The sequence below is a fragment of the Carcharodon carcharias genome, chromosome 33 (genome assembly GCF_017639515.1).
Source record: "Carcharodon carcharias isolate sCarCar2 chromosome 33, sCarCar2.pri, whole genome shotgun sequence".
NCBI classification, from domain to species: Eukaryota; Metazoa; Chordata; class Chondrichthyes; order Lamniformes; family Lamnidae; genus Carcharodon; species Carcharodon carcharias.
In genome coordinates this window covers 16,455,089-16,480,207 of record NC_054499.1, presented here as the reverse complement: position 1 = coordinate 16,480,207, position 25,119 = coordinate 16,455,089, and the positions used below count along the sequence as shown (strand labels likewise).

Here is a 25,119-nt window from a genome sequence, read left to right as displayed (position 1 = left end):
AGCCCCCCCCCCCTCCTGAGTGCGCATGTGCAGGGCTCGCAGTTGGGCCGGTTGGGGGGAGGGAGGGTTACGAGATGGCGACCAACGGGATGGAGGTGGAACCGGCGGGTGAGTGATTGATTGATCGGGTAAGGGGCCGATCAGAGGTCTTGGTGCCTGAGAGAGAGAAGGGAGAGCAACCTCATTCCTCTCTCCCCGGGTCCAGAGAGAAACCCCATTCCCCGGGGCCCGGAGAGAGACCCCATCTCCCCCAATCACCCTCCTCCTTCCCATCCCTCCCCAAACTCTCCACCCTCCCAACTCTCCACCCCTCCCCTCCCAACTCTCCACCCCTCCCCTCCCCAAACTCTCCTCCCACCCCAACTCTCCACCCAACTCTCCACCCCTCCCATCTCCACCCCTCCCCTCCCAACTCTCCACCCCTCCCCCCAAACTCTCCAACCCTCCACCCCCTCCCCTCCCAACTCTCTCCACCCCTCCCCCCCCACTGTCCACCACCCCTACTGTCCACTACCCCCAAGTCTCTCCACCCCTCCCCTCCCAACTCTCTCCACCCCTCCCCCATGGGGGTCAGTTATGACACCAAGATAAAAGCAAAAAACTGCGGATGCTGGAAATCCAAAACAAAGACAAAAATACCTGGAAAAACTCAGCAGGTCTGGCAGCATCTGTGGAGAGGAGCACAGTTAACGTTTCGAGTCCGAATGACCCTTCAGCAGAACTCATTCGGATGTGACACCAAGGTTGTGAACAGTCTGGACACGCAGTCGGTGACAATTTTGAGATGATGTGAGGATGGCGAGAGAGTGAGGTGGAGCTCGGTATTGTCAGCATACGTGCGAAAACTATCGCTGTGCTTTTGCATGATGTTGCCAAGGGGGCAGCATGTAGTTGAGAAATAGAAATGGCAATGGCGGGGGGTGGGGGGGGGGGGTGCAACAAATTGCTGGGGATGTCAAGAAGTTTTCAGACGACGCAAAAATTGGCCCCATGGTTGATAATGAGAGGTATTGCTGTGGACTGCAGGAAGATATCAATGGACTGATCAGCTGGGCAGAAAGGTGGCAAATGGAATTCAAGCCAAGAAATGTGAGGTGATGCAGTTAGGGAGGTCAAGCAAGATGAAGGATCGGACAATAAATGGGAGAATGCCATGAACTCCACATGGAGCAAGAGACCTTGGAGTGAATGTCCACAGATCCCTGAGTAACTAGTTGTGGATATTAGGATTGCCCCCATAATGGGTCAAACCTCCAAGCAGTGCACCTGGTAAAGTTGTGCCAAGATTCAGATGTCTGAGTGAGGTGTTTAGCTAGCATTATTTCTTGTTATCACTCCGTCAGGCTTCCGGGATCGCGCAGGCGAAATAAACCTTTGGCGAGCGGTTCACAAAAGCCACTTTCTCTTCACAGGTGGAAGAATGTTACGGACTTTTAAATTATATTATGATCGATAGTCTCGATCGGCATGTCCTTCCCGGTTGGGATGATAAACGATTCAAAAACGCCCTCGTATTGGTTAAACTTCCCCCAAATACCAATTCTGTTCCGTGTTGTTGCTGTTTAGACCGGGGTGCGATTAACACTGCCACGGCTACTAAATCCTCTTTTAGGCAAACTGACGAGGATGAGTTTGTGAGACCTTTTACGAATCCTATTTTGTTAATAAGTGGAACTTCTAATTTGGAAGATTGCAACCAGTTGTCACTTAATACGGATGGGACTATTAAACGTGCTCAAGAGGACAGAAGTGTAAGAGATCAGAGGACAGCTGCTGAAGTTGGTTTGTTCCTTGAAATCGAACCCTTATCTATTAGTTCAAGTCTGACTGTTTACAAGACAAATTGCAAATTATCTAATAACAGCAAAATTTCCTTTAATCGGGAATCTATAAGAAGTAATAATATTAATAATCAGGCTCAATGTTCTGGCTAAGAACAATTTGAAAGTTGGCATCAAGATAAATTACCCCTGTAGTTACTTTAAATGTCAAATTTGATATTTAATTTTAAATTGAATATTAAAATTTAGGGGACGTTGTAGAAATAACCATAGGATTTTAAAACTTTTGGTTATTTGTAGTAAATGTAAGAAAATGCAATTGCATGTCATTATGGAAAATGCAGAGTATTCGTGAAGTTAACCACCAGCGCTGATTATAGATGTGGTCTGTGTGAGAAAGTCTTTATGACACACAGGTTTGAGTGAACGCGAAGTTGATGTCCATCCGGAACTTAGAAACCGGAAAAGAATTGCCGCGTTAGGCAAAATTAAAAAATTTAAGTGGACTCGGATTGGAATGGCCAAACCAATCAGTGCTCTCTTCTCATGCAGTATGAATTGTTGTTTTCCCCTTGTATTGGTGTTCTTGCGAAGTGTCCTGATGAGTGCAAGACGAAAAGCTTCGACATGTCTCTTTTTGAGCAATACTTTGCTAATATTGTGGCTACAATGATTTTGGTTTCTCCTGCTTGGTCATTTTAACATCACCCATCCCTGTTGTTTTGTTGGGAATTTTCTCTTTATTGATTATGACTTTTTGTGGTCGAGCCACGTTAAGACTCGAAATATACATTTGATAATTTTATCACTGTTTTAGCTAGCAGGACAGGTCGATGAAGAGGTTAAGAAAGCATAGGCATCCTTTCCTTTATTAGCCAAGATATAGAACATAAGAGCAGGGAGGTTACATTGGAGCTATATAGATCATTAGTTAGGCCACAACTTGTACTGTGTGCAGTTCTGGTCACCTCATTACAGAAAGGAGGGTACAGAAGAGATTTACGAGGATGTTGCCAGGACTGGAAAGTTGCAGCTATGAGGAAAAATTGGATAGGCTGGGATTGTTTTCCTTAGAACCGAGGAGGCTGAGGGGAGATTTGACTGAGATGTACAAAATTGTGAGGCTAGGGCCTGGATAGAGTGGATGGGAAGGGTATATTTACCTTAGCAGAAAGGAAAGTGACCCAGGGGCATAGATTTAAAATGATTGGCAGTAGGATTAGAGGGGAGATGAGGAAACATTTTTTCTCCAGAGAGTGGTGAGGGTCTGGAACTGACTGCCTGAAAGGGTAGTAGAGGCAGAAACCCTCAACTCGTTTAAAAGATGTCTGGATATGCATCTCGAGCGCCATAACCTGCAGGGCTACGGACAAAGTGTTGGAAAGTGGGATGAGGCTGGGTGGTTCATTTTTCAGCCGACACAGACACAATGGGCCAAGTGGCCTCTTCTGTGCCGTAAACTTCCTCTTTTATGATAAGCGATAATGGTGTGGGAGTGGGAGGAGAAGCCATTGCATGGCTGTGATTGGAAGAGAACCAGGCACTACCCAGCTGGACAACTATGGAGAGGCATTGGGTGAGGATTGTGTGATGATCAGTCATGTGCTGCAGACAGCTTGAGAAGGAGGAAGTGGGCTAGTTTACCTTTGTCACAGTCACACACGATGACATTAAAGGTGCTATATAAATGCAAGGAAAGGATTGACAGGCCGGGTCCCCTTTCTCTTTTGGAAAATAAGAAGGCTGAGGGGTGACCTGGTAGCGGCCTTTAAAATTCTGAAACGTTTTGATCCTGTGGATAACAGAGAATGTTTCCTCTTGTGGGGAAGGTATAACTCGAGGCTGTCAATATAAGATAGTCACCTAGAATTAAATAGGGAATTCAGGAGAAACTTCTTCACCCAGAGAGCAGTGAGAATGTGGAACTCAATCCCACAGGGAGTGGCTGAAGGGAATAGTATAGATACATTTGAGGGGAAGCTGGATAAACACGAGGGAGAAGGGAATAGAGGGTTATGAAGATAGATTTAGATGACGAAATATGGATGGAGGCTTGAGTGGAGCAGAAACATGAGCATGGACTGGTTAGGCCGAATGGCCTGTTTCTGTGCTGGACATACTATGCAAGTTGTCAGGCACTGCAAATAGTATTTGAAGCTATTGGCAAATGAGCAAAGAAACATGAGGTAGAGTTCTGGAAACCCGCAGTTTATACTAAATCCTCTGGTTAATTTTACTTTTAAAAATGGTTAATTTTACTTTTAAAAATGGATAACAAAGGACTGATGTTTCACAGTTTCGGGCCCTCCCTATCTCTGCAACCTTGTCCAGCCCTATAGCCGTCAGATCTCTGCACTCCTCCAGTTGTGGCCTCTCGTGCATCACCAATTTTAGTCATTCTACCATTGCTGGCCGTGCATTCCGCCGCCTAGGCTCTAAGCTTTGGAATTCCCTCACTAAACCTCTTTGCCCTTTACCTTTCCTCCTTTAAGATGCTCCTTAACACCTACCTCTTTGACCAAACGCTTGGTCACCTGTCCTAATCTCTCCGACAGCACTTCTCACACTATTTTCCAATGTGACCTCATTTTAACACTTGAAAATTAACGTGGCCCCAGACTCCTGCAGAAACAAAACACCAATATAATGCAGCATGGTAACATTCAGTATATATTTATTAAAGTTTTCAAATTATAGATCATCATAGAAATATGAAAATCTGTGTTTTTAAAGTACTTTGTAAAAATGCTGTTGAATTCCTGTAGGTTTCAGCCAGGCTCTCCTTACTCCCTGGTGACAAGATTCGGTGAAGCCCCCCTCCCCCCGCAATCACGCACTCATGTCTTCCCATCCCTCCAAAGCACCCCAAGCACCAGCTGCTCTTCCTAACTGCCCTCCACCCACCCATCCATCCATCCATTCAGCAACCTTTTCCCAACGCCTCTCCCCCCACTCACTCAGCAGCCCGTCTTGCCAACCCCCTCTCCCCCACTCAGCAGCCCCTCTTCCCAACTCCCACTTTCCACTCACTCATTCACAGCCTCCCCACTCACTCAGCAGCCCCTCTTCCCCACTCACTCAGCAGCCCCTCTTCCCCACTCACTCAGCAGCCCCTCTTCCCCACTCACTCAGCAGCCCATTTTTCCAACCCCCCCTCCCCCACTCAGCAGCTGCTCTTCCCAACTCCAACTTTCCACTCATTCACTCTCAGCCTCCCCACTCACTCAGCAGCCCATCTTTCCAAACCCCTCTCCCCGACTCAGCAGCCGCTCTTCCCAACCCCTGTCCTCCACTCACTCAGCAGCCCCTCTTCCCAACCCCTGTCCCCACCTCACTCAGCAGCCCATCTTTCCAACCCCCCCTCCCCCACTCAGCAGCTGCTCTTCCCAACTCCCACTTTCCACTCATTCACACTCAGCCTCCCCACTCACTCAGCAGCCCCTCTTCCCAACCCCTGTCCCCACCTCACTCAGCAGCCCCTCTTCCCAACCCCTGTCCCCACCTCACTCAGCAGCCCATCTTTTCAACCCCCACCTTCCCAATCCCCGCCTCCCATTCATTCAGCAATCCGTCTTCCCAAACCTCCTCCATTCACTCAGCAGCCCCTCTTCCCAATGCCCCCCTTCCCACTCACTCACAGCAGCCCCCCTTCCCAATCCTCCCACCCTTTCCACTCACTCAGGGGCCCCTCTTCGCAGTAACTCACACACCCCTCTTCACAATGCCCCCCCCTTCCCACCCACTCACTCAGGAGCCCCTCTTCCCGACCTCCCCCACTTTGCACTCACTCACAGCAGCCCCCCTTCCCACTCAGCAGCCCCTCTTCCCAATCCCCCCCACCTTTTCCACTCACTCAGGCCCCTCTTCCCACCCACCCTCTTTGAAGAGGAGGATATAGTGAGGAAAGGGAGGAAAGCAGTGTCCCATACAAAGAAAACAACATTGCAAAACCAGTGTTGCAGACTTTCTAGCAAGTGATTGCAATAGAATGGCCAGATTCCTGGGAGCAAGGGGGGGAATGATCAAAGAAAAAACTACAGACAAATGAAGAGATAAAAATAGATGGTGTTGCGATCGCCATAAAGACTGACACCTTTTTTTAAAAAAAGACTTTAATTCCCAGTGACAGACTCAGAAAGGATCACATGACAAGTTTTCACATTTTAATCCTTTTACTGTGACAACCACACTAAAAGCAACAATGATTAAACATTATTTAGTAGGCAGCTAATACACCAAACTGCTCACTCAGGAGGCCCTCTTCCCAACCTGCCCTTTCTACTCACTCACCCAGCAGCCCCTCTTCCCAATCCTTCCATTTTCCACTCACTCAGGAGCCCCTCTTCTGAACCCTCCCCCCCCTTCCCACTCACTCAATCTCCCATCTTCACAATGCCCCCCTTCCCTCCCACTCACTCAGGAGCCCCTCTTCCCAATCCCCCCTTCCAATTACTCACTCAACAGCCTTTCCTCCCACCCTCCTCCTCCACTCACTCAACAGCCCCTCTTCCCAACCCGCTCCCCTTCCACTTTCTCACTCAGGAACTCCACTTCTCAACCTCCCCCCTTTGCATTCACTCACTCACAGCAGCCCCCCTTCCCACACACTCACTCAGCAGCTCCTCTTCCCAATCCCCTCCACCCTTTCCACTCACTCAGGGGCCCCTCTTCCCAATCCCCCCTTCCAATTACTCACTCAACAGCCTTTCCTCCCACCCTCCTCCTCCACTCACTCAGCAGCTCCTCTTCCCAATCCCCTCCACCCTTTCCACTCACTCAGGGGCCCCTCTTCCCAATCCCCCCTTCCAATTACTCACTCAACAGCCTTTCCTCCCACCCTCCTCCTCCACTCACTCAGCAGCTCCTCTTCCCAATCCCCTCCACCCTTTCCACTCACTCAGGGGCCCCTCTTCCCAATCCCCCCTTCCCTCCCACTCACTCAGCAGCCCCTCTTCCCAACCCACTCCTCTTCCACACACACACTCAGGAACCCCTCTTCCCAAAACACCGCCCCCCCTCCTTTTCCACTCACTCACTCAGCCTCCTTGCTCACTCAGCAACCCTTCTTCCCAACCTCCCCCTCCCCCATTCGCTCAGCAGGCCCTCTTCCCAACCCCCTGACTTTCCCCTCACAGCAGCCCCTCTTCCCAATGCAGTCCCTTCCCACTCAGTCAGCAGCCCCTCTTCCCAATCCTCCCCCCCTTCCATTCCCTCACTCAGGAACCCCTCTTCCCAAAACACCCACCCCCCCCCTTTCCACTCACCCATTCAACAGCCCCTCTCTCCACCCCCTTTCCAACCAACCAACCCACTCACTCACTTAGCTCCCTCTATCTGCCCACTCACTTGGTCTAGTTGCTGGTGTCTGTGAGACAGAGTTGCTAGCCTTGGGTAAGGAGACTGTACAACAGGCAGACAGGAGCACAAATGTAGAAAAGTTTGAAGATGCCATTCACCTTCCCCATGACCACCGGTTTTCCCCACTTCAGATACAGCCAGTCTCCACCGGCCTCTTCCTGTGCCAAATGGATGCACAAAGATTCCGGGGGTGGTCCTGTCAGTGCCTCCAGATCGGGTAGTCTTCTCTCCACAGCCACCATTGGTGCTTAGCGGAAGGGGAGCTCGTAACTACAAACCTGACTCCTGAGACCCCATCGGGGGTTGTGACTCACAATTTGGGCTCAGTGTCAAATTTGATCAGGCTCCTGTGAAGCACCTTGTAATGTTTTAAATGAAATCGCTATATAAATGCAATCTATTGTTGTTGGGCAATCTCTGCTCCTTGGCGAAATAATATCACTGTTTGTGGAGAAAGCTGTGTGCTAATTGATGACTGCAAGTTCTGAACTCTGCTGTGATTTGTTCTCTCTCTCCCTGCAGCAACACCGAGCGTGATGGCTTCTGGAGTGACGGGGAGTGTCTCAGTGGCATTGCACCCGCTGGTTATTCTCAACATCTCTGACCACTGGATCCGGATGCGCTCTCAGGAGGGGAGACCTGTGCAGGGTACGTGGGGTATACAGGAATTGACAGGGTCTGTGCAGGCTAGGTGGGGCATACAGGAATGGGTAACGGTACAGAGATTTCAAGCCAGTTGGTGAAATCAAAACTAAGACGCAGAGCTTTACTTTACTGAGAGAATGTGTTGACTTTGTTCAGTCTCATTGTCCTGCTCACAGCACCAGTGACCAAGTGGCCCCTTATTTATATTTCAGAAAATCATTGCTATAACTAGGTACAAAAAAAATCACAACTTAATATATTTACTGACAACCAGTATCCGAAATGCTTGTCAAAACAACAGTTAGCAATTTGCTATAGTGCACAGACAATGAAGTTCCAGTGAACCGATTCTTAACTGTGGGCACTCTGTAATAAGGTGATGTTGCTCCCCCTTTCAGTATAACACGGCCCAATGGTTTTCTCGATTTTGATTTCATGTGAATTTCCTCTGCATCGTCCAAAGTAAGGTTCATGTATTCATCAAACCCAATTATACAGCCTCCTCTCCTCTTTTTGATTTGCTGACATAACCACACTTGGATCCTGGATCGATTTTGAAGGTATCTGAAAATAAGATTGATGGGCTGCACCGTCATTTTCTGAGCCTGTCCGCGCTACGCCATGTTGCAGGCTCCGTGCTCAGAGTGCGTAATTAAACAATGCCCTTCTTCTGCGTATCCTAACAGTATAATTAACAAACCATTAATGTTCATAGGGCCCACGGGATATACAGAAATGGTTAAAGGGACAGACAGTGTCTTTGCAGGGTAACTGTGGTATGCAGCATTACACACTAAGTGCAGAATTATGCCATTCAGCCCAAAATCACAGTATCTTTACAGGGCAGAAGGAGGCCATTCAGCCCATCGAGCCTGCACTGGCTCTCTGAAAGAGCATTCCATCCAGTCCCACTCCCCTGCTTCATCCCCGTAACCTTGCACATCATTTATTTGAAGCTAGCAATTCAATTGCCTTTTGAATACCTCGATCGAACCTGCCTCCACCATCCTCTCAGGAAGTTTGTTCCAGACTCCAACCACCCTCTGGGTGAAAAAATATTTCCTCACCTCACATTTACTCCTTTTGCCAATTATTTTGAATCTGCGCCCTCTAGCTCTTGAAGTTCTTTTGAGTGGGAATAGTTTCTCACAGGATTTATCCAGGCTCTTGAATACCTGTATCAAGTCTCCTCTCAGCCTTCTTTTCTCCAAGGAAAAACCTCTCCAATATATCCTCATAGCTACAGTTCTTTATCCCCGGAATCATTCTTGTGAATCTGCCGTCACATCCTTCCTCAAGTATGGCACCCAGAACTAGACACAGTACTCCAGATGAGGCCTAACCAGCATCTTATACAAGTTCAACATGACCTCCTTACTCTTGTACTCAGTGCTTCTATTAATAAAGCCTAAGATACTATATGCTTTATTAATTGCTCTCTCAACATGCTCTATCTTCAATGACCTCTGTACGTATACACCGAGGTTCCTCTGTTCCTGCACCTCCTTTAGAGGCTACGCCTTTATTTTACACTGTCTCACCATATTTTTCCTGCCAAATGAATCACCTCACACTTCTCTGCATTGAACGTCATCTGCCGCTTGTCTGCGCAATTCACTAACATGTCTATGTCCTTTTGAAGTTCAAAACTATCCCCATCACAGTTGACAACATTTCTAATCTTCGTATCAACCGCAGATTTTGAAATCATGCCCTGTACACCACAGCCTAGGTCATTAATATATATCAGGAAGAGCAAGGGTCCCAACACTTACCCCTGGGGAACTCCACTATAAATATTTCTCCAACCTGAAAAACAACCATTTATCACTACTTTATTTCCTGACACTCAGCAAATCTCTTATCCAAGTGCCTACTTACTTTATTTCATGACCTAGATTTTTGCTCTCAAGTCTGTTGTGTGGCACTGTATCAAATGCCTTTTGGAAATCCATATACACCACATCAACAGTGTTTCCCTTATCAACATTCTCTGTTACCTCCTCAAAAAACTCTGTCAAGTTAGTCAAATATGATTTTCCCTTAATGAATGCATGCTGGCTTTCCTTAATTACCCTACGCTTGTCTAACTGAGATTGATTTTATACCGTACTATAGTTTCCAGAACTTTCACTACCACTGAGTTCAGACTGACTGGCCTGTAGTTGCCAGCTTTATCCTTGCACCCCTTTTTGAACAAGGGTTTAACATTCACGGTTCTCCAGTCCTCTGGCACCTCCCCTGTGTCTAAAGAAGACTGGAAGATTATCACTAGTGCCTCCGCAATTTCCACTCTCACTTCCCTCAGTACCTCGAGCAAAGATCCATCCTGGTGTTTATATTCCCCACACAGTTCCACCAACCCCTCTTCATCTAACCCTATCAAATCCTTCTGTTTCTTTCCCCTTGTGCTAATCCAGCTTCCCCTTCAATGCATCTCTGCTGCCTACCTGGACCACTCTATGATAGCAAGTTTCACATTCGAACCACTTTGAGTAAATAAGTTTCTTCTGAATTCCCTGTTGGATTTCTCAGTGGCTATCATATATTTGTGATTTATGTGGTTTCCTCTGCATGTGGATATATCTTGTCTTCATTTCCCCTTTCAAGCCCTTTCATAACATTGAAGACCTCTATCATGGAATCATAGAATAGTTACAACACAGGAGGAGGCCATTTGGTCTGTTGTGTCCATGCCAGATGCCTGCTAGAGCAAACCAGCTAGTTTGATTCCCCTGTCTTTTTCCTGTAGCCCTGCAAATTCTTCCCCTTTAGATAACCCTGTAATTTGCTTTTGAAATCCACGTTTGAATCTGCTTCCACTCCACTCTCAGGCAATGCATTCCAGATCCTAACCACTCATTGCAGCCATCCTGATTTTTCTAGGGAAAAGAGCCCATCCTATCTAATTGCAAATGGTATGACCTTGTGATAGAGGGAACGTCATTGATGAAGCAGTTGAAGATGGTTGGGCCTAGGACACTACCCTGAGGAACACCTGCCATGACACCCCGAGGCTGAGATGATTGGCCCCCAGCAACTAGAACCACCTTCCTTTGTGCTAGCTATGACTGCAACCAGTGGAAACTCCTCTCCCCCCCCCCCCCCCAATTCCCATTGACTTCAATTTGCTTCTTGCTCCTTGATGCCAAAGATAGTCGCTTGCTCCTCGCTTCTGGAATTCGGCTCCTTCCACTGTGTTTGGACCAAAATTGTATTGATGTCTGGATCTGAATGATCCTGACAGAAACTGAACTGATCATCAGAGAGCAGATTATTGGGGCATAAATGCTGCTTGATAGTGATGTCAGCAACTCCTTCCGTGCTCTTCTACGCTCTTCATTGAGCCAGGATCAGTCCCTGTTTTGATGGTAATAAGAGTGAGGGAAGTGCCAAGCCTACAGCTGCTGATTGTTATGGAAGACAATTCTGCTGCTGCTCGTGGCCCAGTACTCCTCTATAATGTCTACCTTCGAGCGGCTGGATTGGTTCTCTTAGCACAGTGTTAGTGCCACACCACAGAATGGAGAATGTCCTCGGTGTGAAAATGAGAAAAGGGGAAGTCTTGCATTTGTATAGCACTTACCATGACCTCAGCAAGTCCAAAGTTGCTTTACAGCTAATTAAGTACTTTTGAATTACAGTTGTAATGTAGAAAACACAGCAGTCAATTTGCACATAGCGAGCTCCCACAAACAATGGATGATCTATCTTAGTGATGTTGATTGAGAGATAAATAATGACCCAGGACACCAGGGATAACTCCCCTGCTCCTATATAAAATAGGGCCATTGGATCTACCTTCGAGGGCAGACGAGGATAAGGTTTGATGTCTCATCTGAAAGATGGCACCTCCACCAGTGCAGCACTCTCTCTCTCCTGCACTGGAGTGTCAGCCTAGATTTTTGCGCTCAAGTCCCTGGATTGGGACTTGAACTGGCAGCCCCGTGACTCGGAGAGGAGAGTGCTGACATAAGGACTTTGTGATGGTCCCTCCTACTAATACTGTCATGTAGTCTTCTCTTGTCACCATCCTTCCCTTCTATTCCCTTCACCTCCACCCCCGTATTACTGTGTTACTGTGACACTTGCTGTAACTTTTTTCTGTTGAATCTGGTTTGTGTTTTCAGTGATTGGTGCCTTGATTGGAAAGCAGGAGGGCAGAAACATTGAGGTGATGAATTCTTTTGAGCTTCTCTCTCACACAGTGGAAGAAAAGATCGTCATTGATAAAGAGTATTACTACACCAAAGAGGAGCAATGTGAGTAATCATCGCACCTCCAGGCATCATACTTTCCTCACATCCTGCACGATAGCGTTGGTGTTGCCAACCACACTGGTGCTGTGCCACTAGAGCTATGTTGAGTTTTTGCTCTACTCGCCAGGGGTTGTATACTGGGGTTGCTTACTGGTGGACTAAATGGCTAGTCCCACACTATTTGTAACTGACACCAACATCGTCATCTCCACTCCACAAGTCAGGAGTGTGATGGAATGTTCTCCACTTGCCTGGATGAGTGCAGCTCCAACAACACTCAAGAAGCTCAACACCATCCAGGACAAAGCAGCCCCGCTTGATCAGCACCCCATTCCCCACCTTCAACAGATACTACCTCCACCATCAGTGCACAGTGACAGCAGGGTCTGCCATCTACAAGATGCACTGCAGCAACTCATCAAAACTCTTTCAACAGCACCTTCCAAACCCACGACCTCTACCACCTCGAAGGACAAGGGAAGCAGGTACATGGGAACACAGCCACCTCCAAGCCATACACCACCCTGACTTGGAAATATATAATCGTTTTGTCACTGTTGCTGGGAATAAAATCCTGGAACTTCCTTCCTGACAGCACTGTGACCGTTGCTACACCACGTGGACTACAGCGGTTCAAGAAGGTGACTCGCCACCACCTTCTCAAGGGCAATTGGGGATCAGCAATAAATGTTGGCCTGGCCAGTGATACCCACATCCCATGAAAGAATTTTTAAAAACAGCCGCCCCCCTCCCCCCCGCGCCCGCCGTACCACTCCACTATGCTACTTGTGTCATCAAGACAGCAATTTTGGGCCATGCTTTCCCTTGACCCACAATTACTCCCCTCTGTGCCATGACTCCCTGCCTTTGTGCTGCGGCCCCTTGTGCTTCCTGCCACCATGTCCTTTCCAGAAGCACATCAGATTGTCTGTTCACCAACTTTTATTGTCCCCTGACAATTTACTCACCTGGTGAAGGGAGCTGTTTGCCCAAGATGTTCTTTGTCACACGGAACCTGTGGCCTTTCCATGTCTGATTTCTTTTTTTTCTCTCACTCTAGTTAAGCAGGTCTTTAAAGACATGGAGTTCCTGGGCTGGTACACCACTGGGGGTCCTCCAGACGAGTCTGATATCCACGTTCACAAGCAGGTCAGTGTACAGCGTCTGCAATTGGATAGAGCAGAGCTGCACCTCGCACCAACCAACTCATGTACAGCACGAGAGCTGACTTCAATCCAATCCATTCAGAGATGTGTTGATGTATTCTGCATGTCTGGGGAGGTGACAGGAACATAGAATTCGCTCTTAAATGCAAAATTTACCATTGATAAGCAGCAATTGCCTTTTATGGAAGAAAGTTCCAAATTTCGATCACCTTTTTCATCTAAAAGTATTTCCTAACTTCACTGCCGAAAGGTCTAACTTTTAGACAATGCCTATTGGTGCTAGACTCCCCAACCAGTGAAAATAGTTTATCTCTGCCTGTTCCCCTTAATAATTTGAAAACTTCAATCAAGCCACCCCTTAACCTTCTAAATTCCAGGGAATACAACCCTAATTTGTGAAATCTCTCCTCAATTTTTTTAGTCATTCATGGGATGTGGCCATCTCTGGCAAGGCCAGCATTTATTGCCCATCCCTAATTTCCCTTGAGAAGGTGGCCAAGGGTTGTTTTACCCCTTGAAGTCCAGGTATAATTCTCATAGGCTTAGGTTGCACTCCGTCACCATCAGTACATCTTTCCTAAAGTATCGTACTCAACTAGACACTCTATTCCAGAGGTAGTCTAAGTGTGGCTTTATATAGCTGAAGCACGACTTCTGCCCCCTTGAATTCTCATCCACTGGACATAATGGCCAGCATTTTATTAACCTTTCTGATTATCTTCTGCACATTTTAATGAAATATTAATTATCGAAGTCCATGGAGCTCAAGTCTCTCTTGGCCTCCCATGTTTTTAGGTTTTCACTGTATTTTAGGAAAGATGTGAAGACATTGGAGGGAGTGCAGCAAAGATTCACAAGAATCCTTCCAGGGATGAGGAACTTCATTTATGAAAATAGATTGGAGAAGCTGGGACTGTTTTCCTTAGAGAAGCCTGAGAGGAGATTTGTTGGAGGTATTCAAAATCACAAGGGGTCTGGACAGAATAGATAGGGAGAAGCTGTTCCTCCTCATGAAAGGATCGAGAACAAGAGGGCACAGATTTAAGGTAGCTGGCAAAAGAAGCAAAAGTGACATGAGGAAAACTTTTTTACGCAGTAAGTGGTTAGGATCTGGAGTACACAGCCTGAGCATGGTGGAGGTAGGTTCAATCGAAGCATTCAAAAGGGAATTGGATTATTATCTGTAAAGGAGGTATGCACAGGGTTATGGGGAGAAAGTGGGGGAATGGTTCTAGGTGAGTTGCTCATTTGGAGAGACGGTGCATACATGATGGGCTGAATGGCCTGTGCTGTAACAATTCTGTGATATTTAGATAGAACCATAATCTATCCTTTTTAGGTCCAAAGTGAATTACCACACATTTGCCTAAATTTGAAATCCTTCTGCCACAGTTTTGCCCGTTCATTTAGTCTAATGCTATGCCTTTGTAATTTTATGCTTTCATCTACACTGCTTACAATGCTGCCTCACTTTGTGTCATCAGCAAAATTGAAATTGTGGCTTTCTATACCATCATCTAAGTTGTTAATGAATAATGTGAATATTTGAGATCCAAACTCAGATACTTGCGGGACACCACTAGTCACATTCTGCTAATCAGAGTCCCTGCCATTATCCTTATTTTCTCTCTCTCCCCTGCTGTTTGGACAATAATTTACCTGCAATATCATGAATTTCAAAATTAGCTGCAATCTCTTATGAGGAACTTTATCAATTGCCTTCTGGAATAACATCCAGAGACATTCCCCTGCCCGCTACTTTAGTCACCTCTCCTCGAAAAGGATTAATAAGATTAGGCATGACCTACCTTTACAAATCCATACTGACTCTCTCTGATGAGCTGAAAATTTTCGAGGTATTCAGTCACCCAGTCTTTAATTATAGACTGTAGTAATTTTCTGACAACAGATGTTAGACCACTTGGCCTATAATTCTGTTTTCCCTCTGTCACCTTTCCTGAATAGCAGAGTGACATGTTCAATTTTTCAATCTAAATGAATGGTCCCTGAATCAAGGGAACTTTGGAAGATTATACTTAAGGGCATCTGCAACGTTCTCACTTCCTTTAAACCCTAAGATGGAAACCATCTGGACCTAGGGCTTTGTTGTTCTTCAGTGTAATTAATTTCTCCATTATGTTAGTTTTGGTGAGTCCTTGCCCTTGATTCAATATTAATTTCTTTGGGGTGTCTGGCATGTTCACCTCTTCCACTACTGTAAACAATTATGCAAAATAATTGTTCAGCGCCTGTTATTTCCTTATTTTCACAATCAGTTTTCAAGGAGCTTACATTTCTACAGACTGCCCTCTTTTTTTTCCTAATCAATTTGTAACAGTTCTTTTGTATTGATATTGATATCCCTTGCTAGCGTCTTTTCTTACTCGCTTTTTGAAACTAATACAATTATTAGATAGATGTTCACTTATGTGTCGATGTATTTGGTGTCTCTGTGTGGGGGTGAAGTGTCAGTTTATTCTATACAGAGGTAATACAAAATATTATTAAATGTTTACAGCCTTGAAACAGGCCATTCAACTCAACAGGTCCATGTCATTCTTTATGGACCAGAAGGGCACCCTCCCCCTGAATTATTGTTTCTTGACGCTCCCCCACTGAAGTTTTAAAAAAGTGCCCTGTATTTGCTGGGCTTATCTTTACACTCTTTATGAATGTGGATTTTTAAAATTCATTCCTGCATTGTAGGTGTTGCTGGCTAGGCCAACATTTATTGCCCATGCCTAATTGCCCCTTGAGAAGGTGGTGCCTTCTTGAATTGCTGCAGTCCATATGGTGTAGGTACACCCACAATGCTCACAGGGAGGGAGCTCCAGGATTTTGACCCAACGACAGTGAAGGAACGACAATATGTTTCCAAGTCGGGATGGTGTGTGGCTTGGAGGGGAACTTCCAGGTGGTGGTGTTTCCATCTATCTGCTGCCCTTGTCCTTCTAGATGGTAGAGGTTGTGGGTTTGGAAGGTGCTGTCTAAGGCGCCTTGGTGAATTCCTGTAACATTTGCAATTCTCCAGTTCTCTGGCAGCACCGCGAGTCTAAGGAAGATGGAAAATTATGACTAGTGCCTCCAGAATTTCCACTGTGACTTCCCTTAGTATCCCTGGATGCTTCTTATCTGGTCCTGGTGCATTATCAACATTTAAGTACAAACAGCCTTTCAAATATCACCACCTTATTAATTTTAAACCCTTCAAGTGTCTAAATGATCACTTTCAGCCTTTGTCTCAACTACTTCCATGATAGTAAGTTCCAAATTTCAACCACTCTCTTCATGGCTTCTTCTGAGTTTCCCATTGAATTTATGATTACTTTATATTTGTGACCCCGAGGTCTTGTCTTGCTATTGGAAACATTTATCTCTGCCCTATCATCAAAAACAGCAACAACAAATTATATTTATATAGTGCCTTTATCATAATAAAATGTGCCAAGGTGCTTCACAGGAACATTTTAAATTTGACACTTGGCCACATAAGACGTTAGGAGGATAGATGGGCAAAAGCTTGATGGGGTAGTTTTCAAGGCATTTTATAACCTGTTTTGCCCTCTTTCCTCCTTTTGCAGAAGGAATTCCAGCACGGAACCCAGGCAGCTGAGGAAATGGCTGCCGATGTTGGAGCAATTCAGGGATGCTGAAGAGGGCAGAGTTAGAGGAACGCAGAGATTCGGAGTGTTGTGGGACGGGGGGAAGAATACAGAGATAGCGAGAAAGGAGAGGCCATGGAGGGATTTGATTTGCTGTAACCTGCGAGGCTATGGACCAGGCATTGGAAGGTGGGATTAAAATGGTCAGTTAGTTTTTTTTTTGGCTGGCACAGACACAATGGGCTGACTGGCCTCTTTGTGTGCTGTAACTTTTCTATGGAAAACCAAGCTGAGAAATTTAAAATCAAGGTGTTGCTGACTGGTAAACCAGTGTGGGCCAGCGATCACAGGGCTGGTGGGTTAGCTGGACTTGGTGTGAGTAAGGACACAGGTAACAGAGTTTTGGTTGACCTTAATAGCTTTTAAAGTATAAATGGGTCATTTTCGGATTGGCAAGATGTGACAAGTGTCGTGCCACCGTGATTATTGCTGGGGCTTCAACTATTTGCAATCTGTATCAATAACTTGGATGATGGGACCGGATGCATGGTTGCTAAATTTGTTGATGACACAAAGGTAGGTGAGAAAGTAAATTGTAAGGAATTGTAATTGCAAAGGAACCTAGATAGGTTAAGTGAGTGGGCAAAAATTTGGCAGATGGCGTACAATGTGGGAACATGTGAACTTGTCCACTTTGGCAGAAAGAATACAAAAGCTGCATATTATTAAAATAGAGATTGCAGAGCTCTGAGGTACAGAGAGATGGATGTCCTGGCACATGAATCACAAAAAAAAAGTTAGTATGCAGGTACAGCAAATAATCAGGAAGGCAAATGGAATGTTGCTTATTGCAAGGGGAATGAAAGATACAAGTAAAGTTTTGCTACAGTTGTACAGGACATTAGTAAGATTGCAACTGGAGTACTGTGTACAGTTTTGATCTCCTTATTTAAGAAAGGGCATAATTGCATTAGAGGCAGTTCAGGGAAGGTACACTTGACTGATACCTGGGATGGGATGGGTTATCCTATAAAGAAAAGTTGGACAGGTTGGTCCTGTACCCATTGGCGTTTAGAAGAATTAGAGGCAACCTTATTGAAAAATATAAGATCCGGAGGAGACTTGATATGGTGGATGCTGAAAGGATGTTTCCCTTTGTGGGAGAGACTAGAACTAGGGGACACAGTTTTAAAAGTCTCCCATTTAAAATGGAGGTGAAGAGAAATTTTTCTCTGAGGGTCATGAATCTGTGGAACTCTTCCGCAGACAGCGGTGGAGGCAGGGTCATTGAATACTTTTAAGGCTGATGTAGATTGACTCCCTTGTTAGTCAAGAATCTAAGGATATCAGGGAATAGACAGGAAGTGGAATTGAGACCACAAGGGCCTCCATCAGATCAGCCATGATCTCATTGACTGGTGGAGCAGGCTTGAGGGGCCAAATGGCTCACTCCTGCTCCTAATTTGTATGATTGTATGTAACTCTCTCGGTTAGCTCCTCAAAAAATTCCAAAAGTTTGGTCAAGCAAGGCTTTCCCTTTGGAAATCAATGCTGACTATTATTATGTTTCACATTTCTAGATGTCCTTCTATTCTTGCCTTTAGTTGGAATTCTATTATTTTTCTGACAACCCATGTTAAGCTGACTGGTTTATAATTCCCTGGACATCGTCTGTCCCCTTCTGAGATTTAGGAATCACATTATCCATGTGCCAGTCCTCTGGCATTACACCTTTTTCGAACAAATTATTACATAATCAGTAATGCTTATGCTATCTCTTCCCTCAATTCTTTAAATATATGTGGATCCAATCCATCTGGACCAGGAGTATTACCCTCTTTGAAAGTTGTTTAGTTTATTCAATACATCCACTTTTTCAATTCTAAGTGCATTTACCTCATTACTCTTCTCATCAGTCAACGTCATATCTCCCTATTCTATCTCCCTGATAAATGCCAGAGTGTAATATTGATTTAATATTTCTGCCATCTGTCTATTGTTACCTGTGGTTTTATCCTGTCTATCCCCTAATGGCCCAATTCTCTTTACAGCCTCCCTTTTTTATTATTTGCCTATTTCACTATTTGTTTTGTGTGTCATGATGATTTAATATAATAGTTCCTAATTTTTTTTTAACTTTCTCTCCTAATCCCTTTGTATTCTCTCTTATCATGCCCTCCTCTGCTATCTGTTTGTATTTAATGTTTGCCTCTTTCCTAACCCTCCATTGCTCCTTTATGTCTTTAAGACCATAAGACATAGGAGCAGAAATTAGACCATTCGGCCCATTGAGTCTGCTCTGCCGTTCAATCATGGCTGATACGTTTCTCAACCTTATTCGTTATTCTTATTCTTTATTCATCAATGGAGTTCCCACTCATGTTTAGTTTGCTTTTCCTTTTAGCAGAATACATTTTTCTTGCATTCTTTTGAACAGCTTTTTAAGTGTTTCCCATTGTTGTTCCACATAGATGTTTGCCAATATAATTTCCCATTTTATTTGACCAAGTTCGATTCTTAGTATCTCAGAATCAGTTTTTTATAATCTATTAACTTGGTTTTCATCATACTTATGTCCTTCTCTATCATCACCTTAAAGTGTATTATGTTATGGTTGCTATTGCCTAAAAATTCCCCTACTTTTACTTCTGTAAGTATTTTACAGCCAATGAAGTATTTTTGAAATGCAGTCACTTTTGTAATGTGTAGACAATGTGGCAGATAAATATTGGTCAAGATATCAGGGAGAACTGCATTTCTATTCGTTGAGTTATGCCATGGGATGTTTTCTGCCCACCTGAGAAGGCAGATAGGTCTCCTGTTTAACGCCCCAGCCAAAGACACCACAGCACTCCCTCGGCCTTGCATTGTGTCAGCCTTGATTATGGATTCAGCTCTGATTGGATTTGCACGCAGGATACGGAAACGAAAAGCCAGTGCCTGATGCACCAGGGACTGGAGCCTGGTTTTTGGGTGAGATAGTCCAGCAGGCGCTCTATCTGTATGCTGCACTGTTGGTTTTCTGATCTCCTGTAAGATCTCTTGGGCCAGTAGTGCTTTTTCTATACAGCCACTGGCTCTCTTGCTGTTGCATGCCACAAATGTGCTGGGTAGCCGCTACCTCTGTTAAAGATCTTCCTGTGCAGAATTAAAGAATTTTCCCCTAACCCCGACCTTTCCTCTGCCACTTGCAGGTGTGTGAGATTATTGAAAGCCCACTCTTCCTCAAGTTGAATCCCATGACGAAGCACACAGATGTAAGTAATATGTGTTAACTTAAAGGTGGACTGTGTTCAAAGAAAAGTATTCATGTTAAATCCTGCTGTGCTGTTGCTCTACCCATCATTAAATCCCGCTGTAATATTACACTGCTTCTTGTTAAATCCTGCTGTTCGATGACACTGCCCCTCGTTAGATCTAGATCTCACTGTTCCATGGCACTGCCACCTTTACATCCTGATCCCACTGTTCAGTGACACTGCCCTCATTAGATCCAGATCCCACTGTTCCATGGCACCGCCACCTTTACATCCTGATCCCACTGTTCGGTGACACTGCCCTCGTTAGATCCCGACCTCACTGTTCTGTAACAGTGCCCCTCGTTAGATCCCGACCTCACTGTTCTGTAACACTGCCCCTCGTTAGATCCCGACCTCAATATTCTGTGACACTGCCCCTCGTTAGATCCCGATCCGCTGTTCCATGACACTGCCCCTTGTTAGATCCCAATCCTGCTGTTCGCTGATGTTGCCCCTCATAAGATCCAGATCCTACTGTTCCAAGGGACTGCCCCTCGTTAGATCCCAACCTCTCTGTTCACTGACACTGCTCCTCATTAGATCCAGATCCCGCTATTCAATGACACTGCCCCTCGTTAGATCCCGATCCCGCTGTTCCGTGACACTGCCCCTCATTGGATCCCAAACCCGCTTTCCATGGCACTGCCCTTCGTTGGATCCCGATCCAGCTGTTCGATGACAATGCCTCTTGTTAGACCCTGCTAGCATTGCATCTGTCCTTGTTAAATTACACTGCCCCTCATTAGATGCCAATCCTGCCGCCCTCTTGCACTGCACCTCATCAAATCCTGCTGACCTGTTGCACTGTCCCTTGTTGTGAACCCACTGAACTTGTCAAATCCCACCATTGCACTGGCCCTCATTAAACCCCGGTACCATTAAGCTGGCCCTTGTTATGTCTCACTGTTGCTACTCATTTTCCTCCACCTATGTGTTCAACTCGTTTCTGTTCACCTTTCCTGCTGTTGCCCTTCTCTCTGTTTGCTACATCTGCCACTCTTCACATTGCCCCTCTGCTGCAAACTCTCTCCCCAGTCATCACTTGTCCTTTGCCCTTCTCTTCCCCCTTAGTGGCACACATTGTATCTGTGTCATGCGTTTTTTTATTCTCTTGTTCTGACATAGTGACTGCACCATTTAAATCCAGCCACGATACACAGTAGAGTTGAAAAACTAACCGCTGCCAAAACATTGCACTAATTTAGCCTCTGTACAAATGTTTAATTGTCCGCAAAGATTGAAGTTTTTGCCAAACCGCTTTCAAACAAAACCATAATCTGTGTGTTTGATAGGAGTTTATGTTAAATCTTGTCGTTAGAGGGCTCCAGTACCTAGCTTTGTCGATACTTAAGGAACTGCAGTTGTTTCATGTGAAAAGCTGCTCCGGTGACTAAAGAAGAAGAAGAGGAGGAGGAAGAAACTCTGTGTAAATGGATTGGACAGAAGCACTAACTCACTATTAGTCTGTTCCGCTTTTCCCTTTCAGGAGATTTATTGGCTTCAATGTCATCAAGTATTGTCTTTGAACCCCTTTCTCCTGCCTCTGGCAACTAATGAGACGTTCTTTCCCTCCCTAGTTATGAAAATTAAGACTATTCATTCAGTAACCTCTTTGACCTAATACTTCCCAGCTACTCAAATATCCCTTCCCTCCCCTTGTACCCTAGCCATGATTTTACATCCTGCTCTCTGCTTTCTCTCCTATATCTCCTAGCTCATCTTATCCACAAGAATCACCTGCTGCTCTCTCGATCTCACTCCCACTAAACTTTTTAAAAATTAATTTATGGGATGTGGGCTTCGCTGGCTGGGCCAGTGTTTATTGCCCATCCCTAGATGACCTTGAGAAGGTGGTGGTGACCTGCTTTCTTGAACCGCTGCAGTTCTTGTGGTGTAGGTACACCCACAGTGCTGTTAGGAAGGGAGTTCCAGGATTTTGGCCCAACGACAGTGGAGAAGTGGGGATATATTTCCAAGTCAGGATGGTGAGTGGCTTGGAGGGGAACTTCTAGGAGGTGGTGTTCCCATGTGTCTGCTGCCCTTGTCCTGGATGGTAGTGGTCATGGGTTTCAAAGGTGCTGTTGAAGGAGCCTTAGTGAATTCCTGCAGTGCACCTTGTAGATGGTACCCACTGCTACTACTGTATGTTGGTGGTGGAGGGAGTAAATGTTTGTGGATGTGGTGCCAATCAAACCGTTGACCACTCAACAATTCTTCCTAGCTCCCATGTTGCTGACATAACAGACAGTCACCTCTCTTTAGAAACCGTCCCCCTCCCTTTCATACCTACTGTCACTCGCTCTCCTGAAATAAAAACAGCCTCTACCCTTAAATCTTTTGCTGCCACCTCTAACCTCTTAAGTTTTGGTACCTTCCCAGGTTCATATTCATCTGACCTCCAACTCTGTTTTAAATCTCCCCGTTTGGGTTTCTGCCCCTGTTATGGCTTTGAAACAGCAAGAACCCGCATCACAAATGACATCCTCTGTGACTGTGACCACAGTAAGCTACCCCTCCTTGTCCTTCTCAATTGGCCTGCAGCCTTTGGCACTGTTGCCCACACCATCCTTGTCCATCACTTCTCCTTCCTGACCAACTGTGTGGCACTGCCCTTGCCTGCTCTGCTACTAGCTCCCCAATATAGTCAGAGAGTCTCCTGAAATGGCTTCTCTTCCAGCTCTATTAGTTCTGGAGTTCCCCCAAAGATCTATCCTGGACCCCCCTTCCCATTTCTCCCCTACTCCTCGATAGAATCATCCCTTTGGGATCAAATTCCATACATTTACTGATGACGCCCAGCTCTACCCCACCACCACTGCACTCAAGCCCTCCACTCTTCCCGTGATGTCAGATATACATTCCTGCAGGAACCATGGCTTCCTTCAACTGAGCACCGGGAAGAGCAAAGGCATTGTCTTCCATAGCTGCCACAAACTTTATACCCTCACCACCAGTTTCTTGCCCACCCGCTGTTTTTGAGTGAAACAGAATATTCACCAGCTCTTTGACCCCAAGCTGAAATTCTGACCCCATATTTTCTCCATCACGAAGGCCGCCCACTTGCACCTTTGTACTATTTATTCCCTTTCTTCTCCTCTGCCTTGGCCCATTTTTCTCTGAAACCCTCATCAATGCTTTTGTCATCTCCAGACTGAATTATTCAAATGCTCTGAAGAAGGGTCATACAGATGTGAATTGTTAACTCTGTTGCTCTCTCCACAGATGCTGTCAGACTTCCTGAGTTTTTACAGCATTTTCTGTTTTTATTCAAATGCTGTCCTGGCTGGGCCTCCCTCTCCCACCTTCCTTCTGTTTTTTAAAAAATTATTTCATGGGATGTGGGCCTTGCTGGCTAGGCCAGCATTTATTGCCCATCCCTAATTGCCCTCGAGTAGGTGCTAGTGAGCTGCCGCCATGAATCTCTGTGGTCCATCTGGCGTTCCCATGTATCTGCTGCCCTTGCCCTTCTAGGTGATGGGTATCGCAGGTTTGGAAGGTGCTGTCGACGGAGCCTTGATGACTGTGCATCTTGTAGTTGGTACACACTGCTGCATCGGTGGTGGAGGGAGTGAATGTTTGTGGATGTGGTGCCAATTAAGCGGGCTGCTTTGTCCTGGATGGTGTTGAGCTTCTTGAGTATTGTGGGAGCTGCACTCATCCAGGAAAGTGGAGAGTATTCCATCACTCCTGACTTGTGCCTTGTAGGTGGTGGAGAAGCTTTGGGGAGTCCAGAAATGAGTTACTGACCTAAAAATTCCAAGTCTCTAACCCGTTCTTGTAGCCACAGTATTTATCTGGCTGCTGTAGTTCAGTTTCTGGTCAATAGTAACCCCAAGATGTTGATATGCGTTGGTTCTGATTCGTATCAAAGTAAAAGCTGCAGAAAGTGAACTCTTGTTGGTAATTTCTTCATTTGGGGCTCATTCAGGAAGTTTGATTATTTTGGTTTGTTGTTTCCCCCATGGGGATCATAAGCTGTACTGGGACAGCTTGGCTAGTTCTGGAGCTTAAGTGTTCAGTACTACAGCGGGAAGTAGTCAGAGCCTTTGCTGTATCCAGTGCCTTCAGCTGTTTCTCGATATCACGTGGGTTGAATCGAATTGGCTGATGACTGGCATCAGTGATGCTGGGGACCTCAGGAAGAGGCCGAGCTGGATCATCCACTTGACACTTCTGGCTGTGAAGATTGTTACACCTGTTTCAGTCTTGTCTTTTACATTGGTGTGCTGGGCTCCTCCATCATTGAGGAGGGGATGTTGGAGCCTCCTCAACCTGGTTATTTGTTTAATTTTCCACCACCCTCGCCAATGGATGTGGCAGGACTGCAGAGCTTTAATCTGACTTCTTAGATATGGCATCACTTTGCTCTGTTTACCGCATGCTGCTTCCGGTGTTCAGCATGCATGTAGTCTTGTATTATAGCTTCACCGGGTTGGCACCTCACTTTTAAGTATGCTTGGTGCTGCTCCTGGCATGCTCTCCTGCACTCCTCATTGAACCAGAGTTGATGGTCATGGTCAGGGTGAGGGATATGCCAGGCCCATGAGGTTACAGATTGTGGTTGAATACAATTCTGCTGCTGCTGACGGCCCACAGCACCTCACGGATGCCAGTTTGAGCTGCTAGGTCTGTTCTGAATCTGTTCCATTTGGCACAGTGGTAGTTCCAGACAGAAACAGCGTCAGCAGAATAGAGGACATTCTCAGTGTGAAAGTGAGACTTTGGCTCCACGAAGACTGTGCATTGGTCACTCCTACCAATACTGTTTTGGCCAGACATTGGTGAGGACCAGGTCGAGTAGGTTTTTCCCTCTTTATTTACCCCTGCAAAACTCTCCTATCCATCACCTAACCCACACCAAGCCTCATTCACCCGTCAACGCTGTGCTTGCTGATTTGCGTTAGCTCCCAGTATTCAACTCTTCAAAATTAAACAATTTTTAATTCCTCCATGCCTTCACACCCTCGTATTTCTGTAAACCCCTCTAGCCCCAGAACCCTTTGAGATTT

General features: G+C 45.8%; 1 protein-coding gene and 1 pseudogene across 3 annotated transcripts in view; one reads left to right on the top strand and one right to left on the bottom strand.

Moving 5' to 3' along the window:
• Positions 1 to 25,119, top strand: part of cops6 (COP9 signalosome subunit 6) — a 36,942-nt gene continuing 11,823 nt past the window's right edge. Inside the window, exons 1-5 of one of the 3 annotated variants that reach the window (XM_041178902.1) lie at positions 1 to 108; positions 7,662 to 7,787; positions 11,915 to 12,046; positions 13,104 to 13,192; positions 20,006 to 20,068. In XM_041178902.1, the coding sequence (XP_041034836.1) occupies positions 75 to 108; positions 7,662 to 7,787; positions 11,915 to 12,046; positions 13,104 to 13,192; positions 20,006 to 20,068 (444 nt within the window). In that variant the 5' untranslated portion in view covers positions 1 to 74. Of the gene's footprint in view, positions 109 to 653; positions 812 to 7,661; positions 7,788 to 11,914; positions 12,047 to 13,103; positions 13,193 to 20,005; positions 20,069 to 25,119 lie in introns of those variants that run through there. The other 2 variants (XM_041178903.1, XM_041178904.1) reach the window with 2 other exon arrangements.
• On the bottom strand, positions 8,136 to 8,407 carry LOC121272307 (annotated as a pseudogene).